The sequence below is a fragment of the Culex pipiens genome, chromosome 2 (assembly GCF_016801865.2).
Source record: "Culex pipiens pallens isolate TS chromosome 2, TS_CPP_V2, whole genome shotgun sequence".
In the NCBI taxonomy this organism is placed as follows: domain Eukaryota; kingdom Metazoa; phylum Arthropoda; class Insecta; order Diptera; family Culicidae; genus Culex; species Culex pipiens.
In genome coordinates, this window is record NC_068938.1 from 151,149,014 (window position 1) to 151,165,101 (window position 16,088).

At 34.3% G+C, this 16,088-nt stretch overlaps 1 protein-coding gene and 1 non-coding gene across 2 annotated transcripts in view; both read right to left on the bottom strand.

The window, feature by feature from the left end:
- The window catches only part of LOC120427538 (matrix metalloproteinase-2), a 574,651-nt gene that overhangs the window by 457,932 nt on the left and 100,631 nt on the right, over window positions 1–16,088 (bottom strand). The window contains exons 2-3 of the mRNA XM_052707878.1: window positions 15,298–15,399; window positions 15,031–15,239 (exon numbers count right to left, since the gene is read on the bottom strand). Of these exons, the coding sequence (XP_052563838.1) occupies window positions 15,031–15,239; window positions 15,298–15,399 (311 nt within the window). The remainder of the gene's footprint in view (window positions 1–15,030; window positions 15,240–15,297; window positions 15,400–16,088) is intronic.
- Window positions 15,460–15,532, bottom strand: Trnar-acg (transfer RNA arginine (anticodon ACG)). Its single transcript has one exon. It is a non-coding gene; the product is annotated as a tRNA-Arg (tRNA).

The window sequence follows — 16,088 nt, forward strand, 5'->3', positions numbered from 1 at the left end:
TGTGATTTTTGTCTGCCTGTGTGGATCAATCGGACCGCACACTGGACTCACAATCCAGAGGTCGCCGGTTCGAATCCCGGGGCGGACGCAAAAAAATTCTAAGTGTAAATATAGGTATTCGGTGCCCTCTCCCCGTGCCCATACCTTCACACTTAGGAGACCCGGGAGGCGGAGTCTTGTCGCAAAAAGAACGATACACGCCTGTGGATCCGTTGACGAAACCGCAAGGTTTAAGAGGGCCACATTATAAGGTGTTACGTCGATTCCGTTTTTTTTCCGTGATTTTTTGACGATTTTTCCGATTAAAATTCATGCTGAATCGACATATTTACGAAGATGGAAAAGACGTCCTGGCTTAAAGTAAAACCTATACCTTTCTTTAGTAAGAAAGGCAAAAAGTAAATCGGTCTAAAAATTGATCGGGATTGCCGATCGATGTCGAATTTGTTTCAGGTGCTCACTCATGGTTTGTACTATGAATGTAGCAAGAAATTTTGAATAAAATCAGAAATGAAAAATGTTGGCGAAGGTCACCAGGTGGGCTTTTACCTTTTTTTAGGGATTTTTTTTCTTTTGGTAGGTTAATCAAACGGCTCTAACTCCAGAACCAGATTATGGATCTAGATGAAAATTTGGGAGGTTGTAGAGCTCGAAAAATGCAATTTTTGAGATAAATAAAAAATATGAAAATGATAAAAATTGACCATATTTTCATTTGAAAACTGTGTATTTTGTTGAAAAGTCTGGCCGCATCCGAAAACAGATGGATATTTCGAAATTTGCGAGGCAACTCGCCCAGGTTCAGCACACTAGCTTTCATCTGCATTTAGAAGAATCGAAATCGGATATATGGGAGCTGAGAACGGCGCGACACAAAATTTAGCAAAATTTTACCACATACGAACATCACTCGACCTCCACGGAATTTATTTTCTCAAAATTCGAGGGTGTGAGATAGACGAGTTCTGTCAAGGTGAATCGATAGAGCGTCGAAAATCGATGCAGTGTGATTTTTTGACGATTTTTCCGATTAAAATTCATGCTGAATCGACATATTTACGAAGATGGAAATGACGTCCTGGCTTAAAGTAAAACCTATACCTTTCTTTAGTAAGAAAGGCAAAAAGTAAATCGGTCTAAAAATTGATCGGGATTGCCGATCGATGTCGAATTTGTTTCAGGTGCTCACTCATGGTTTGTACTATGAATGTAGCAAGAAATTTTGAATAAAATCAGAAATGAAAAATGTTGGCGAAGGTCACCAGGTGGGCTTTTACCTTTTTTTAGGGATTTTTTTTCTTTTGGTAGGTTAATCAAACGGCTCTAACTCCAGAACCAGATTATGGATCTAGATGAAAATTTGGGAGGTTGTAGTGCTCGAAAAATGCAATTTTTGAGATAAATAAAAAATATGAAAATGATAAAAATTGACCATATTTTCATTTGAAAACTGTGTATTTTGTTGAAAAGTCTGGCCGCATCCGAAAACAGATGGATATTTCGAAATTTGCGAGGCAACTCGCCCAGGTTCAGCACACTAGCTTTCATCTGCATTTAGAAGAATCGAAATCGGATATATGGGAGCTGAGAACGGCGCGACACAAAATTTAGCAAAATTTTACCACATACGAACATCACTCGACCTCCACGGAATTTATTTTCTCAAAATTCGAGGGTGTGAGATAGACGAGTTCTGTCAAGGTGAATCGATAGAGCGTCGAAAATCGATGCAGTGTGATTTTTTGACGATTTTTCCGATTAAAATTCATGCTGAATCGACATATTTACGAAGATGGAAAAGACGTCCTGGCTTAAAGTAAAACCTATACCTTTCTTTAGTAAGAAAGGCAAAAAGTAAATCGGTCTAAAAATTGATCGGGATTGCCGATCGATGTCGAATTTGTTTCAGGTGCTCACTCATGGTTTGTACTATGAATGTAGCAAGAAATTTTGAATAAAATCAGAAATGAAAAATGTTGGCGAAGGTCACCAGGTGGGCTTTTACCTTTTTTTAGGGATTTTTTTTCTTTTGGTAGGTTAATCAAACGGCTCTAACTCCAGAACCAGATTATGGATCTAGATGAAAATTTGGGAGGTTGTAGAGCTCGAAAAATGCAATTTTTGAGATAAATAAAAAATATGAAAATGATAAAAATTGACCATATTTTCATTTGAAAACTGTGTATTTTGTTGAAAAGTCTGGCCGCATCCGAAAACAGATGGATATTTCGAAATTTGCGAGGCAACTCGCCCAGGTTCAGCACACTAGCTTTCATCTGCATTTAGAAGAATCGAAATCGGATATATGGGAGCTGAGAACGGCGCGACACAAAATTTAGCAAAATTTTACCACATACGAACATCACTCGACCTCCACGGAATTTATTTTCTCAAAATTCGAGGGTGTGAGATAGACGAGTTCTGTCAAGGTGAATCGATAGAGCGTCGAAAATCGATGCAGTGTGATTTTTTGACGATTTTTCCGATTAAAATTCATGCTGAATCGACATATTTACGAAGATGGAAATGACGTCCTGGCTTAAAGTAAAACCTATACCTTTCTTTAGTAAGAAAGGCAAAAAGTAAATCGGTCTAAAAATTGATCGGGATTGCCGATCGATGTCGAATTTGTTTCAGGTGCTCACTCATGGTTTGTACTATGAATGTAGCAAGAAATTTTGAATAAAATCAGAAATGAAAAATGTTGGCGAAGGTCACCAGGTGGGCTTTTACCTTTTTTTAGGGATTTTTTTTCTTTTGGTAGGTTAATCAAACGGCTCTAACTCCAGAACCAGATTATGGATCTAGATGAAAATTTGGGAGGTTGTAGAGCTCGAAAAATGCAATTTTTGAGATAAATAAAAAATATGAAAATGATAAAAATTTACCATATTTTCATTTGAAAACTGTGTATTTTGTTGAAAAGTCTGGCCGCATCCGAAAACAGATGGATATTTCGAAATTTGCGAGGCAACTCGCCCAGGTTCAGCACACTAGCTTTCATCTGCATTTAGAAGAATCGAAATCGGATATATGGGAGCTGAGAACGGCGCGACACAAAATTTAGCAAAATTTTACCACATACGAACATCACTCGACCTCCACGGAATTTATTTTCTCAAAATTCGAGGGTGTGAGATAGACGAGTTCTGTCAAGGTGAATCGATAGAGCGTCGAAAATCGATGCAGTGTGATTTTTTGACGATTTTTCCGATTAAAATTCATGCTGAATCGACATATTTACGAAGATGGAAATGACGTCCTGGCTTAAAGTAAAACCTATACCTTTCTTTAGTAAGAAAGGCAAAAAGTAAATCGGTCTAAAAATTGATCGGGATTGCCGATCGATGTCGAATTTGTTTCAGGTGCTCACTCATGGTTTGTACTATGAATGTAGCAAGAAATTTTGAATAAAATCAGAAATGAAAAATGTTGGCGAAGGTCACCAGGTGGGCTTTTACCTTTTTTTAGGGATTTTTTTTCTTTTGGTAGGTTAATCAAACGGCTCTAACTCCAGAACCAGATTATGGATCTAGATGAAAATTTGGGAGGTTGTAGAGCTCGAAAAATGCAATTTTTGAGATAAATAAAAAATATGAAAATGATAAAAATTGACCATATTTTCATTTGAAAACTGTGTATTTTGTTGAAAAGTCTGGCCGCATCCGAAAACAGATGGATATTTCGAAATTTGCGAGGCAACTCGCCCAGGTTCAGCACACTAGCTTTCATCTGCATTTAGAAGAATCGAAATCGGATATATGGGAGCTGAGAACGGCGCGACACAAAATTTAGCAAAATTTTACCACATACGAACATCACTCGACCTCCACGGAATTTATTTTCTCAAAATTCGAGGGTGTGAGATAGACGAGTTCTGTCAAGGTGAATCGATAGAGCGTCGAAAATCGATGCAGTGTGATTTTTTGACGATTTTTCCGATTAAAATTCATGCTGAATCGACATATTTACGAAGATGGAAATGACGTCCTGGCTTAAAGTAAAACCTATACCTTTCTTTAGTAAGAAAGGCAAAAAGTAAATCGGTCTAAAAATTGATCGGGATTGCCGATCGATGTCGAATTTGTTTCAGGTGCTCACTCATGGTTTGTACTATGAATGTAGCAAGAAATTTTGAATAAAATCAGAAATGAAAAATGTTGGCGAAGGTCACCAGGTGGGCTTTTACCTTTTTTTAGGGATTTTTTTTCTTTTGGTAGGTTAATCAAACGGCTCTAACTCCAGAACCAGATTATGGATCTAGATGAAAATTTGGGAGGTTGTAGAGCTCGAAAAATGCAATTTTTGAGATAAATAAAAAATATGAAAATGATAAAAATTTACCATATTTTCATTTGAAAACTGTGTATTTTGTTGAAAAGTCTGGCCGCATCCGAAAACAGATGGATATTTCGAAATTTGCGAGGCAACTCGCCCAGGTTCAGCACACTAGCTTTCATCTGCATTTAGAAGAATCGAAATCGGATATATGGGAGCTGAGAACGGCGCGACACAAAATTTAGCAAAATTTTACCACATACGAACATCACTCGACCTCCACGGAATTTATTTTCTCAAAATTCGAGGGTGTGAGATAGACGAGTTCTGTCAAGGTGAATCGATAGAGCGTCGAAAATCGATGCAGTGTGATTTTTTGACGATTTTTCCGATTAAAATTCATGCTGAATCGACATATTTACGAAGATGGAAATGACGTCCTGGCTTAAAGTAAAACCTATACCTTTCTTTAGTAAGAAAGGCAAAAATACGAATTGCTGCAACAACATTTTTTTTTGTGAAATAAATACATAAAAGTACTTAAAAACTGACAAAAAAATTGTTTAAAAAAATGTCCATACAAAATATAGTGATTTCATGAAAATTTACTATTTATCATCTGAGTAATATTTTTTTTTCGTAAAAACAATCACATTTTAAGTAAAATATTATTTTTTAATCTAAAAATGAAAGAAACGTTTCAAATACAATCTTATCTGAAATATCTAAGTGATAACAGTTCAATTGTTAGCAAATTAACATGTTATTTCATGCATTGTTCCTCTTGCCCCAACGGGTTGTTCGTCTTGCCCCACTAGTTGAGAAGAACGTACGGAAAATCATTTTTTTTTAAATCAATTTTTTACATTAAAAAACAGGATTTTTTAAAAACTTCTTCTATCAAAGTCTTAGTCAAGACCTGGAATAAGATGATTATAAAAAAATCCGACAGATTTTTTACGTTTTTGATGGGTTATAACGAGCATTTCCTTAGCTTGTTACACTTGCCCCACTATCCCCTACTTCAGTCGAAAATTTATAAAATTTACTCACTGATTTCATAATTAAACATTAAAAATTGTTGATATAGTAAAAATTTGAAGACAAATTGAAAAACATTTGAAAATTTCATTATTTAAATTTCACTACTTCGCAATGCCTTTTAAAAAGAATAACCTGAGTAAAAATTGTCAATTTACGATTTTTTTTATTTTTTTTTATAAAGGATGTTGCATAAGTTTGTCAAAGTGTATGTGTCCCCCCCCTTCAAAGTTGGCCTGAATAATCAGGGGACAAAAAAAATCGAAAAACTTCAAAGTTAAGAAAATTAAAGTTTAATCAGCTGAACACCAGTTAAAATGCATTTTCATGCGTTTATAATAAGAATTCAGCATGTTTGAACTCCGTTGAAAACATTTTAAATTTTCATTAAATACCAATGTACAGTTCAACTAAAAACTTTTTCTGCGAAAAAAAAATTCCGTCAATACCACCATATATTCAAATCTAATGATTGGAAAGCAACTGTACGTCTGTAGAATGCATTTTAAAACACTTTTTTCATCCAAATATTGAAAACTGGGCTTGTTATTTCAATCTTTAAAAAAAAATTTTACCCCCCTTCGACTTTGGACAGAGCTGAGGGACATAAACTTCAAAAAATATTTGCAACGGCCTAAAAATTAAAATTTAACAAAACTCTCTTAGCAACCTGATTGTTTTTTTCAGAAATGGACGTACAGGAAAACTGTTTCAAAAAATAAAAAACTGAGTTTTATTTTGCCAAAATAACCCCTTATTGGCTATAACTTTCAAACAATGCATTCTATCAATAAAATTAAAGTTCTTTCGATTGCATTGAAAAAGATTTGAAAGTGATTTCAATTATAATGTTTACATTGATAAAAAATCCATTATTTTCAATGGCTCAAAAATTGCATTATCTGGTCATCTAAAACATAAAAAATAAACGGTGTTACTTGTTTATTTAATTGTCCCCATTACCAGCTACAACTATGCTAAAGACGCTCTATACTAATCAGAAAATTCCATCCCGAGATACAAATTTTCGAATATTTACACTCTATTTTTGAAGGACAACTGGCAAAGTTGTTTTGGACATACCAATGATAAAAATACCTTCTTCGGTCATAATTTCATGCCCTTCAAAAAGTTTCAGCCAAATTAAAAAAATCTAATGAAATCAATTTCCGGTTCTCTTGCTCAATTCTTTTTGTTTTGATTTTGAATGCGTTTTTAGGCCAACGCAAATATTTAAAAAAGTTGTTGTCTCCTTACCGAGTTCGAGGAGGGGCAAAAACATTAAAAAAAAACAAATATAAAAATTTAAATAACAAGCTACAGTTTCAACATTTGCATGAAAAGGTGGGAAACATTTTGCACTAGTTCATTTTTTTGCAATTATTTTTCAAAACAATGTTAAATTTGACGAAAACAAAATTTTCTGCCTAAAACAAACTTTTTGCGGTGGATTCTGAACTGAATTCCCATATGCATTTTAATTGATTTCAGCTGATTGCACTCAAAAATTCATTTAAATTTCGAAGCTTAACAAAAATCTCCTCGATTTTTCCGAGCGGCTTTAAAAAGATTTGTATCAGCCTTATCGAGAGCACAAAAAGTGCAAATGACTTGTTAAATTTTGTACAATTATTTTTAAAAAAACTGAATAACAAATAAATATGGGATTCCAAATTTGCATAAAGTATAAACATTTCTATGATATCAATAATCAGAAACCATTTTTGATGTATAATAATAAAATAATCAAACTTAGTTAATTTGGTTATTTGACTCACATTGAAAATTATTTGTTTATTTATCCAATTTATGGCATTAACTTCATTTAAGCTAAAAAGTTAATTTCAAATCTCTATATGTCTCATGGATGAAATATCTGATTTTTTTTATTGAAATACATTTTAATTTCAATAGTGGTTCAATAGTGGTAGTCTCTCGAGGTTCTCACATTCGTGAACTTAATTCCAGATTACAAGAATAGATTTTTTTCCGTGTAGGTTTCAACATTTGGATGAAAAAAGTGTTTTTAAATGCATTTTACACGCTTCCAGTTGCTTTCCAATCATTAGTTTTGAAAAAAAACGATGTATTGACTGAAATTTTTTTCCGCGAAAAAAAAAACATTTGTATTTTATGAAAATTTAACTTGTCTTCAAAGGAGTTCAAACATGCTAAATATGATTATATACGCAGGAAAATTAATTTTTACTGGTTTTCGGTTGATTAAACTTTAATTTTCATTAAAATTTTGAAGTTTTTCGAAAAAAACGTTTGCCCCTTGATTATTCAGGCTGACTTTGAAGGGGGTTGGCGACAAAAAAACATTGAAAAATGCAAATAATTTTTGAAGTTTATATCTTTCAACTCTGATCCAAGTCAAGAGGGGGGAGGGGGAGCAACAAAATTAATGAAAAAGTTTTCAAATTGAATTTGCGAGCCACGGTTTTAACATTACAATGGAAAAAGCGTTAAAAATGCATTATACACCTGTCCAGTTATGTTCCAATCATTAGTTTTCAAAATACCTAAGTATTCAGTAAAAAGTTTTTGATAAACATTTTTTTGGGATGGCTGCCTTGGTAATAGTTTGACTAACATTCCCTGTTTTAAAGGCTAATTATGTAGTTTATTTTATTAACGTGACTTTAACCTAATTTAAGGCTAATGAAGAATGCATATTTGTAATGCCATGGAATAGATTTAAATGACCTTTGTTTCAATCTGAAAACATATGAATACATTTAATAGCATTCAAATGTGCAACACTTGCAAAACAAAGAAAAGTAACTGAAAGTTGCTGATGGATCGCTAGCAGGATAAAAGAAAAACCAAACAAGTTAAGGGCATATCAAAATATAGTAAAAGTTAAATTTTTCGAACAACAAAATTTGCTCAAAATGCTCTTCTAAATTTGCGGAAAAAAATAGGCAGTAGAGGCATCATTATGAAAACCTTAAATCCCACTGTTCCTTCCCCTCAAAGCAACAGCAACCACTTGGCAGTTTTCGGCCTCGAAGTCCGTAAAATAGGTTAGTGCCAAAGGAAATCTATCACCCAGCCTTCGAAGAAGCAACCGCTGATGTGGTGGTGGATCTTCATTATCAACATTGTGGGGAATAGGGAAAAAAACAGCCCCCTCCGAGGAAAGTTGACTCTGATGCTCTTTCCTGGCCAGCCAAACACGAACCAATGATTCTTTTTCCCCTGGTCGTTCTCCCTGGAAGTGGAGGCAGAGCGATGGGAATTTGAACTTAATTGTAGCTTTATTACATTTTCAGGATGCTTTTAGAGAAAATGGGACGGTGGGAAACTCGAGATTCGTCCTGCAGTTCTCAGCAGGAAGTGCTTCTTGGAAATGAATTATTTCACCACGTGGCCATCGAAGACGGCTTCCGTTGGACAGGACAGCACTGTCTTGGCCAATCTAGCCAGCAAACAGGGAGAAATATCTATATTAGATGAAGTTGTGTTCTAATTACTGCTCGCGCGCTGTAAGTTGATTTTCCGCCGATAATTGGAGGCACTTTGGTGGCACCACTCACCGACTGTGTCTGGATCGGAAATTTGTCAATCGCGCGCTCGCCCGGTTGATTGTTTCCTCAAGACAGGACTGCAGAAGAAATGCTAGAGTGACAAGTGCAAAATTATCGTCGAAGCAGAAGATTGCTGCTGCACCACCGCTCGCGACAGCATAATTGATTGTTTATTGCTTTTTAATTAAATTAGATATTAAATGAATTGAATATCGCAATTGAACTTTCCGAGGAACTCAATTTACGCATGGCTGAGCTGCCGGTGACAGTGTCTCAGTGGTTGGGTTGATTGACTTGGTGTGGTTGTTAGGGAAAGGAAATTGTCTTGAAATGTAAGCGGAAGATTGGCAGCTGAAAACTTAAGAATTACACTGAAAAGCTAAAAATAAAGCTTAACAAATAAACAGCCAAAATACTCAACAATTGAACTACTGCCCGAGCAGATGGAAATAACGTTATCCCAAAGTTATTATAACATAAACTGTTATTCAACTCTTATGCAAAAAATGATTTTTCAAGAACATTTCATAACATTTTTTGTTATTTTAACAGTATTTGATATTAAAATGGCATGAATTTTGTAATTACCGTCTGCTCGGGTGAACAAATGAACAAAAGAAGTCTAAACATTTGCATAACAGTTGACAACTCAACTTACACCTGAAAGAACTGAATACTAGGCTTAAACAGAACAACTCAAGACGAAATTACTCAAAACAGATAATTTTAATTTCAAACAGTATACGAACTAAACAAATGATCAAATGAATCTGTGAAACCATAACTGCTGAACAGTTTAAATAATAAAATAAATAAATAAAACTGAATGAACTACATACTGGAGTGTAAACCAAAATTGTTAACGATAACATTATCAAGGCTCGATAAAGATAACGATAGTGCTACCGTTATCGGGGTTATTCTATCGGCGACAATCTTATCGCCGATAATGGATGATAACTATTTTTTTTTTTTTTTGTAAAACCGATTAATTTAACGATAACATCTTCAATTTTCAATACTTTCACTAAGAATATATTTTTTCAAAATCTAGTAACTTTCAAAGTTAAATATATTCTCAAAATTGTTCACAAAATACCTTTTTTTCGAAAATACTCAAATTTTCATAATTTTCAATATGGGTATAAAAAAAGCGCAATTTTGCATGCTTTTTCACAAATCACAGTATGTTTTCGAAAATACTAAAATTTTCTAAATATGCAATATGGGTATCAAACGAAACGAAATTTTGTATTCATTGTTCCTTATAAAGATTTTTTTTTTGAAAAACTAAAATTTTCACCAAATATCGTATCATTTCGAAAATACCCAAATTTTCAAAATATGCAACATGGGTATCAAACGAAGCGAAATTCTGTTTTTTTACTTTATTCAAGTTTTTTATTATAAAATATTAAAAATTTTCACAAATTACCGTATTTTTGAAATTTTGAAATTTTAATAGTGTGCTATGGTTTTCTTTTTCACATTTAAAGAGTTTTTTTTTAAATACATTTTTTTCACAAAATATCGTATTTTTTTAAAGTACTCAATTTTTCAAAATATGCAAAATGGATAGCAAACGAAGCGAAATTCTGTTTTTTTACTTTATTCAAGTTTTTTATTATAAAATATTAAAAATTTTCGCAAAATACCGTATTTTTCGAAAATACTTAATTTTTTTTAAATATGCAATATGGGTATCAAGCATTGCAAAGTTTTATATGATATGAAGCATACACAATTTGAATGAATGTATGAAGCATGCATAATTTCACTTCGTTTCATACCTATATTGCATATTTTGAAAATTTGAGTATTTTCAAAAACACGGTAATTTGTGATTTTCAAAAAAAAAATCTCTAATCAATTAAAAAAGCATTGAATCGAAATTTTCAATTGAAATTCATATTGCAATTTTTGAAAATTTGGGTATTTTCGAAATGATACGGTATTTTGTGAATATTTGATTTAGTATTTTCCAAAAAAAACTCTAATAACTTGCAAATAATGATTTTTTTTTTATAAAATACGGTATTTTGCGAAAATTTTAGTAGGGGAGTTTGGGGTAATATGGACAGTGGGGGTAATTTGGACACCCCTTTAAAAATCACGTTTTCTTCGGATATAAAGTGAAAACGGCAATTTAAGTGATAAGGCTAGTACTAGTAATGGCCTAGGAGTATGGACAAACCAAAAAAGTTGGAATAGGTTAAGTAGTTTTAGTATGATATGTAAAAGTTTCCAAAGGCCGGTTGGCACTGCCTTAAATTCTAATATTTGAAGGTTAGGAAATAAGGTTTTGCAGGAGTTATATGGCAAAAAAGTGGACATTTTTTGTTTAAGGGGGATGCTTGGACGATGCCTGAGATACGTACGTATAAAAATTGTGCATTTTATCCATTTTTATCATCAAAAATCGCAATTTATGATAGAATATGCTATGGGGGTAATTTGGACATGGCTTGTGGGGTAATTTGGACATACCTGAAAGTCTACCTGTCAGGCAACAAAAAAGTAACTTTCATGGTTGGATGAGTTTTTAAAGGGATTTAGGTAAATTTAGAGGGATTAATATGTCAAAACAATCTAAAATGAATGTTCACAAAACCCCTATTTTTAATTTAGATAAATTTATTCCAATGTTCGAATTGATGAAAATCTGATTACGGTACATTTGGCGTTCAACAAGACTCTAATGTTGATTGCTTTTAATTAATTTCTTTGACATTTCTAATTTCTATGCTGGTTTACAATAATATTTAAATTTGAAGGGCTAAAGAATGTAAAATTAAAAGAAAATATGATATTTTCAGGCTAATAAATTCTATATAAAGATTGATTTATATAAACATAAACGATACCTTAATCACTAAAAACAAGTATAGTGTGCCTGATCCAGAATCAATGTTTAAATCATTTCAGTATTAATGATTAAATTATGTATACTACACTGAACTATTTGTTATCTTCCTATTGAATTATAGTTCTATCACAAAATCATTATTTAAACCTTTGATGAAATATTGTGAGAAACACTTCAAAATATAAAGCAATTACAAAACCAGGTTGAAGGATAAAAAACATGCTCAAAAAATTAAATGTTAAACTTATTCTTCAACATGTGTCCAAATTACCCCACAAAAGGTGTTCATATTACCCCACAAGGTATGTCCATTTTACCCCACAAAGCATGTCCAAATTACCCCACAAGGCATGTCCAAATTACCCCATAGGGGTGTTCATATTACCCCCACACAAAAATGTGGGGGTAATTTGGACACCTTTTAACTTTTGCGATAAAAATGGGTTTTTCATCAAAATTTATCGAAATGAATGACATTTTTCCATCAAATATGGTCTCTATTATCCTCTGGTGTCATCCACATTCCTTTAACATATCCATACAGCCCGTAACAGAGCAATTTCCTTAGGGTGTCCAAATTACCCCACACTCCCCTACTTCACGAAAAATACTTCATTAAAGTTAAAGAAACATACAAGATGTTGCTTCGTATGGGTATCAATATTGCAAATTATGTAAATTTTAGTATTTTCGAAAAAATACGATGTTTTGTGAACAATTTTGAGTACACATTTTATTTTGAAACTTACTAGATTTTCAAAAAATATATTCTTAGTGAAAGCATTGAAAATTTAACATGATATGGTTGAATTAATAGATTTAAGAAAGATTTTAAAAATATGTTATCGTCCATTATCGGCGATAAGATTGTCCCAAAGTTTTTAATCGATAAAATTATCGTCGATAATATTATAGTAATGGGCTATCTACAATCACTTAGCTTAGAACATCTAAGTAAAGTAGTTACTTAGGAAAGTACGCAACTTACGGCCGTCATCCACAATCAACTTAGAAATTTTGCTGGGCTGATATACGTTGCTATGCAGTTTTTTGTTTACCTTTGATATTGAAACGTCAACTTACCGTAGATTTTGAAATTTTTCAAACCATACGTCAGTTTCTAATTTGATTACTTTTCCATTGTAGAAGCTCGGCTTCATTTCCATTGATTCAAATTTCTAAGCTAAGTGAAATTTTCTAAGCTAAGTGATTGTAGATAGGCCATAATATGGTTGAATTAATAGATTTTAGAAAGATTTTGAAAATATTTTATCGTCCATTATCGACGATAAGATCGTCCCAACGTTTTTAATCGATAAAATTATCGTCGATAATATTATAGTCTGACGATAACGATAATGGTTATCGTTTTCGTCAGACGACAATATTATCGACGATAAATTTATCAATTAACAACCTTGGTGAAAACATCAAATAAATGAAAATAAAAAGCTGAACAACTGTAGACTTAATAATTGAACAATTAAAAACATAAAATTGATGAACTGCAAAATCGGCTGTTTGACTAAAAAACTTAGAACAGAAAAGCAGAAGAACAGACAAACAGAAGAACAGAAGAACAGAAGAACAAAAGAAAAGAAGAAAAGAAGAACAGAAGAACAGAAGAACAGAAGAACAGAAGAACAAAAGAACAGAAGAACAGAAGAAACGAATTTTCGTAGTCAACATTTTTTAGATTTTATTTTCATCATTTTAAAAATTTTGGTTGGTTTAGTTGTTCGAATATCAATGAAATGGATTGTAAATCATTCTAGATTTGTTTTTGTTTTCTGTTTTTAGACCAACAAACATAACTTTGACCATTTCCAAATCCGTTGCTTTTGCAGATTTGAAATCATTAAATTCATTAGCTACCATCACTAGCGAGTGAAAATCGACTGAAAACAATGCTAGTTGCTCAATCTTCTGAAAACAATATCAACGAAATAAAAATGTTTCATAACAACTTGTTCACCGCCAGAGAAACAAGTCCTGGCACTATTCTCCGATATCCCAGTCAAGTTAAGTGGATAACCCTCAATTTGAAAATTTTGATTGTGTTTTTTCTTGAGTAATTTAAATTTTATGCAATTTTTTGATTAAATTTTCTTTCAAAATTTTTTTTTTTGATTACGAATTTTAAACAAAAATTCCACAAAATACTTAAGGGTTAAGAAAAGCATTCAAACTCTGTCATCTGAAACCCCGCACAATCGTGGTTTTCCAGCAAAGCGTTTCATGGCGAGAGAGGGAATGCTGTGGAAAAATTGAAATAAAATGTTTATGCAATTGATTGTGAGCGAGCTTCACATCGGGCAGGGCTACATAAACCCCATTATTGTGTCCGGATTCCCGTTGTTCCGACCTCCCCCCGGGGGAGAAAAGTTTGGTGTTGTTTTCCACTCAAGCCAGGAGCAGCTGGGGGAAAACCTCTTGAAATGACCCCCGACCGAGGAAATCCAGAGGCGGTTGCACAACCATCACATTCACAAATTCATCTACCCAACCCCGCCCTTCCTCCCTCTTGAAACCGAAGCCCCCTTCAGCAATGGCTTGGACGGGGGCTGCTTTGCATTCATAACTGGAGTCCTGAAATGGTGGAATTCGACCCACCCGATGCTGATTATGACATTTCAAGTTGAGATATATATCCGATTGAAATAAATGTCACCGGAAAAGTACCATTTTCCCTGGGTGCTCGAGAGCTCGAGCTGTGAGGGTCACAGACAAGCGACAACATTTCGTTACAAACTTGCATGAGGTGATAGAAAAAATCAAACTTGCATGCAAGTTAAACCTTTTGAAACTGCGACATCTTGTGGAGACTAGTGCAAGTTAGCTCTGATTGTCTCTGGTATCGAAACAAGGGACAATTCGACAGACTACGAGACTTGAGGACAACCACACCGTCAGGACAGGTGCGATGGAGTGTTGGCAATATCCATTGAACGAGTATTGGTAGTACATGTTGTTGACAGGTGAGATCGGGGTCTCCATATTTCTGTATACGAATTTGTCGAGGCCTGTGATGAGACTGATGTGGTAACGGTAATTATGGGCAAAACTTTGAAGGCTTGGGTAGTTGAGCGGGCCTGTGATTGATCTGGAGTGGATAGTTTTGATTAGGGGGAATAACAAAGAACTTTGGCTCAAGCTTTGAACAAAGCATTGTGAATATCTTTGGTTTCAAATGTCCGTGAAATTTAATGACAACATTTGATGGATCTTGCAACAATTCAACATTTTCAGCGTAAAAAAAATCACTAACCCTATAGTAATTAGACAGTAATCAACCCGCCCCAACTAACTCACCTCCATGTAACGGTGTGGTGGTCCCACTTCTGGCCCTGGATCACGAACCTCCGCTGGCGGCGCCCTCCGTTCCGGTATCGGCCCGACAAGCTGTTCGACGCCAGAAAGTCGTTCGACCCGGCCAGGTCGGGCGCCCCGCACCGGGGCCGCCGCAGCAGCTCCCGCGTCTCCCCGTCAATCTTCCCCGTCGGTTCCAGGTTGGCAAAGGCCTGTCGAAAAAGTGTTGTTGTAACGAAAATTTTGAAAAGTTAAGTTGGGCGTTTTTACCTGTAAACTTTTCACTGCTTCGCTCAGCTGGTCCATTGTCCGAAGGTTGCCAGTTTCAATGTTCGATTTGGGCAAGTAACCAAACTCCATTAAATAATTTTGCTGAAAAAAGAATAAAGAAACAAAAATCAGTACCTCAATTTGACAAAAAAAAGTATTGTGCGATCCTGCCAGGAGTCGAACCTGGAATCTTCTGATCCGTAGTCAGACGCGTTATCCATTGCGCCACAGGACCCAGTTGATGCAATGTGAAGTAATGGTATTCTGCCTCGGCACAGAGAGAGCAAAAATGCTGTACGAATGTAAAGTTCACACCCGACACAGTCGAACAAGCGGCATGAGTTGTCTCACGCGCACATGCGCAGTTCGTGCTGGTAGAAGTGAACGTCGGATGAATTTCTGTGAGGAGCGTTCATCCATAACGGTGGGTCTAAAAATAGAACCGAATGAAAACGACGGCGAAGGGGAACGATTCGAGCGTTTGGACAGTATTGTTGTTTTTCAAGGTTAAGTTTAACCAATTGATTGCAATTTTGCTCTATTTTTCCTTCTTTTTTAGGAGGGATTTCAAAAAAAAATTAGGCAACGGAAAACTTTACCTTTTGTTCTGTTTTATTTCATTTTAAAGAAACAGATCCAAGATCTTGACCAAAATGCCGGTGATGAAATATTTTTAAAATGCATTTTATATTATAATTCTAATGAAACATCAATCAACCATCAAAATTTGACTAAAAAAGAGTTGCAGAACTCAAATTTTATGTTAAAAATAAAAAAAATCAAACGGATAA